This window comes from Lathyrus oleraceus, chromosome 4 (assembly GCF_024323335.1).
Source record: "Lathyrus oleraceus cultivar Zhongwan6 chromosome 4, CAAS_Psat_ZW6_1.0, whole genome shotgun sequence".
Taxonomy (NCBI): Eukaryota; Viridiplantae; Streptophyta; class Magnoliopsida; order Fabales; family Fabaceae; genus Lathyrus; species Lathyrus oleraceus.
This window is the reverse complement of record NC_066582.1, coordinates 498,899,611-498,904,215: the sequence shown is the minus strand read 5'-3', so window position 1 is coordinate 498,904,215 and position 4,605 is coordinate 498,899,611. Positions and strand designations below refer to the sequence as shown.

The window sequence follows — 4,605 nt, the reverse complement described above, 5'->3', positions numbered from 1 at the left end:
AAATTGAATAGGCGAAGCGGGAACAATTTTTAGCCTTTGAATACCAAATGGAAGATGAAAGGACTCTTCATAATTGATGAAGGCAAGGAATGAGCCTATAAAAGGACATGAGAAAATGATGGAGAGGCATGACTTTTGAATCGGAGAAAATACAAAAACAAACACTTAAACCAATCATTTTAGGCTCCCCCTGACAGATAACAGAAAAATCAACATTTTAATGTTTTTAGCAAGAACAAGTGACAAACTTAATTTAGAAGATCAACCCTCCTTTTTTCGACTAGGCCCAATTCGGATGACCTCGCCAATATTATTGCATTTGAGTTGGACCAATAAAATTATCTCAATTCAATATTTATTTATTATTTTTAAAGATTAATACAATATTAATTATGAATTAATTATCTTACTTTTTATCATAATATATAAATAAAATCATATACGATAAAAGATATTATAGAAAAAATATTAATAAAAAAAAATTGCTAACAATGGATATATATATAAAAATTAAATAAAAACATTATCTTACTTTCTTATGGACACAAATTAAAAATTAAATAAAAAAATTATTTTATAAATTATATATTAATTTTAATAAAAATATATAATTAATTTTTTAATGTTTTTCAATAAAAATTTACTATAAATAGATTTTTTAACTTGTACCGGAAGAATTATCTTTTTAACATTTATTGACCAACATTTATTATTTTATTAATTAATTGAGTTTGACTGACACACTAGTAACACTTGTACGCTGTAACTCTTGTTTATAACCATAGTAACACTTGTAACTTCAACACAATGCATGAGTTTGGGTTATGTTAATAAAACATTTTCTTGTCGCATCACTGTGAAACCGCTACTTCAGCTACTCCTTTTATTTAGCTCATCTCTTTCTCTCTCTTCATTTTCACAATCCACAGAATCAAAAACCCTAGTTCCGATGGGGAGGAACAAGATCTTCGAAAAAGCATCTGAAATGAATCTTCGGCCAGCTGCAGCTGATGAATCCGGCGAAGGATTACCATACGCGCCGGAAAATTGGCCGGAGCCCGGTGATATCTGGGGATGGAAGTCAGGGAAAAGACTTCAGACTAACGGATTATGCTTTCAGGATCGGTACCTTTATTTACCGCTTCGATTGAGTCAGACGGAGAATGGAGGATCTAAACGCAAACAACGTCACATCTTCGCCAGCAAGCTATCCGCTGAACGTTACATTAAGACCACTTTTCCGGACGCTGATGTGAATAAGTTCTTCGCATCTTTCACATGGAGGATTCCGGCAGCTCAGCCTTCTACCAACGGTAATGAACATCAGATCGTTTATTTATTCAATGTTTTGTAGATTATTAAATTCGATTCGTTTGTATGTTCTTCATTTATTGCGAGAATTTAGATTTTTATCTACCGATCTATTCATTTTGATTTCAATTTCATTAATTTTATGGATCTATAAAGGTTTCAATGCGTGATTTTCGTCTTCAATTTTCGGATGTAAAATTGGGGGATTTCATTGAATTTAAGAAACTAGATCCTCCTGAGTTCAATTACACCTCCGATTTTGTGAATTGATGGTATATTTAGTGCTAAGCTCAGTTCAATTACCCTAATACGTAATTAATTTTTATTAATGTGTCGTAAATGTAGACTTTTGCGTATTTAGATGATCACTTTACTTAATCAATAATAACTCTTTTGGTGTTTAAATTGTATGGTAGGAGGCAATGTGGTGCCGATAGCTGCTGTACCTCTTCAACAGATACCACAGGCAGGAGGACAATATGACTCTGATGACGGCCGGACTACTAATATTCTGAAGTGTAAAGCGGGGAATCAAATGTGCGACAGCCTGAACTTTGAAGTGGCGATAAAATATTCCCCGGCCATGTCCTGTGATATATGTTGTTCTGAGTCTGGGTTTTGCCGGGGTTGTTCCTGCATTCTTTGTTGCAAAGCTGTTAGTACTGCTCATGGCGGCTATAGTTATATTAAGTGTCCCGTAAATGCTGGTGCGGGTATATGTGGCCATGTTGCTCATCTGGAATGTGCGCTTCGGTCTTCTTTGGCTGGTACGGTTGGGAAAAGTATTGGTTTAGATGCTGAGTACCATTGCCGACGATGTGATGGGAGAACTGATCTTGTCTCTCATGTTGAAAGATTTGTTCAAATATGTAAAAGTATAACTGTTGATTTGGATGATGAAATTAAGAAGAAGGTTTTAGACCTTGGCGCTTGTCTGTTGCGCGGCTCAACAAAACCTGCCGCAAAGAAGCTTCTGAATAGTGTTGAATTGGCCATCACAAAGGTATCTTTCAAATGAGTTTAGATGGTAGAAATAAAATTAAAAAAACATCTTGTTTGTAATCTGTTACATATTGTAAGGCTTATTATGACCAAGTTGATAATTTTTGTTTCAGCTCAAATGTGTGAGCAATGGTGAAAATATGAAGAAGAAGAGGAAGAGAGATGACAATCCTATGGCTCATTCTGCAGGTAAATGTCCTTTCCTAATCCCTAGCTGTTTAGTTTTTACTACTTTTCACTCACATCAATGGCTTATAGAGGTGTTCAACTGCATATATGATATATGAGTTTTTTTTTTTTTGGCTCTTGTAAGACTTTACATCCAGAAAATGAACGTGTTTTTAATCTTTGACTTCTATGACTGTCAACACTACTGATCCTGTAAATTCATGTTTCTTTGTAATTGTATTAGAATTGAATATTTTGTTCTTACAATCAGGCTTGGCACGTCGTGGCATTGATCCAATGGAAGTTACCATGAATGAAATCCGTTCAGAAGCTAGATTAAGGAAGGAATTTAATGATCATCATTCACGTTCTTTGAAACTTGAGGCTGAGATTGATGACGTTCTGGTGGGTCTTAGAAACTCGCAGGAGCTGGAATATATGGTGGCGAAAGAAAAACTCAAGGCACAGAAGTTGAATTTGAAGAACTTGTATGAGCAGTTAGACAAGGTAGTGTCTGAACTGGAATGCCCTAACTTAAGTCAGTCAGAGCCGTTGTACCGTGCTATCAGGGAAATAAAGGAACAGATAAGAAGAGAAATGGTGAAATTTGAAGATATGAAAAAGGTGGCCAGTGGTTTTGGTATGACATCAAAAGAGATTTTAAAGGAACACTTTGGGTTAAAAATGGCAGATTAGGATTCACTTTGGAATAGCTTCTGCTTTAAAGAAACTTTTCATAAGTTTATATGAATATTCGCTTAGTTAGTAGATGATGTTCAGATACAAGTTGAATTGAAAACATAAATTATATCTGCAATAAGCCGAAGTCTAAAAATTTTAGCTTACTCTCAAAGTTGTCTAACTCTTGAGTTAGCTCTTGGAGTTTAAATTAACTCACATGTAAATTCTCATTTGGCAAACTCTGGAGAGTTTAAGTAATTTCCGATCAAATCCGGAAACTTTTGACTTTACTAGCTGAGTTTATGATTCTATTTTAGTATTTGTCTAGTGGCAAATCACATGAGCTTGGTATTTTTCTGCAGTTTTATTTCTTTGATCTCTTTTGTCCAATATAAAGTGGACATTTAAAAGTTAGTTATTCAAGTATACTGATAAATAATTAGTGTTAGTGGTATTATATAGCAATATGTTATATAAAAAATGTTTTAATATAAAACGAATTCCAAGTCTTCAAAAGTAAAAAGAAGGGGTTGTGTAGTTCCATGTCCTCAAAAATGGATGCATTTTTTTTAGGATGAAATAATTTGATACACCGTTGCTTTGAGAGACAAAAAAACACTTGGTTCTGTCCTGGTGGGTGTAAGAAAGGTTGACAAATTCTTGTTAACGGGATGGGGAGCATTTAATCTGTCCCTCTCCTACGAATTTTCATAATTACAAATTTGAATAGAAAATGGGAATCAATTTTCTGAATTTATTATAAATTTTTGCTAATTTATTTTTAAATTTTCGGTACGAACTTTTTGAATAATCCAATATTTATCTTATCTTTTTGGATTTTTAAAATTTCAGTAACTCATACTCAATTAACATTCTTTTAACACTATTAGAAAATTTTGAAAAATATTATAGTTTATTAGAAATTTCAAAAAGTATGGAATTTTATTGAAAATTTCAAAAATTTTAATAATGTAAAAAATATTTTTCAAAACTTTCAGAAACTTTTTTTTTAAAATTCTAATACTTTTTTAACTTTTTTTGAAACTTTTTGAAAACTGTGATTTTTTATCTAATTTTCATTAAACACGATAGAAAATCAAAAAAAGAAAGAATATAAAGGTAATAACAGTTACCATGTGAGAGTATTGGTTAAATTCTCCGAGAATTGATAATAATGGAGTGGAATGTTATGTTGGGTTTAATTGAGACGGTGACTAGTTAAATTTTTTTAAGAATGGATAATAATGGAGTAGAATGTTGCAGTTCAATGGATCTGGAACATATGGATCTGGAACATATATCGTTTATTTTTTACCATTGTCCGACATGGTTAAAACGTTCGGTTGGTAATTAACTTTTTTTTCTTTAATGATCATCTTAGAGATCTAAATGAGCTAGATGCTAAAGTGTGTTAGGACGGTGTTACTTTGAATGTAGATAAGA

The 4,605-nt window shown here is 32.6% G+C and overlaps 1 protein-coding gene across 1 annotated transcript; it reads left to right on the top strand.

The window, feature by feature from the left end:
• The first annotated feature begins 806 nt into the window (after positions 1 to 806).
• Positions 807 to 3,452, top strand: LOC127076804 (uncharacterized). The gene is made up of 4 exons (XM_051018594.1): positions 807 to 1,313; positions 1,728 to 2,314; positions 2,427 to 2,502; positions 2,753 to 3,452. The coding sequence occupies exons 1-4, from the start codon at positions 812 to 814 to the stop codon at positions 3,175 to 3,177; spliced, it is 1,590 nt and encodes a 529-aa protein (XP_050874551.1). The 5' UTR covers positions 807 to 811; the 3' UTR covers positions 3,178 to 3,452.
• The last annotated feature ends 1,153 nt before the right edge of the window (positions 3,453 to 4,605 follow it).

Bases quoted from the DNA above. Each gene is read 5' to 3' on its own strand.
- LOC127076804 (XM_051018594.1), top strand. From the start codon at position 812: ATGAGTTTGGGTTATGTTAATAAAACATTTTCTTGTCGCATCACTGTG. The intron at 1,314-1,727 runs GTAATGAACATC...ATTGTATGGTAG, and splicing joins AGCTCAGCCTTCTACCAACG to GAGGCAATGTGGTGCCGATA. The intron at 2,315-2,426 runs GTATCTTTCAAA...TTTTTGTTTCAG, and splicing joins TTGAATTGGCCATCACAAAG to CTCAAATGTGTGAGCAATGG.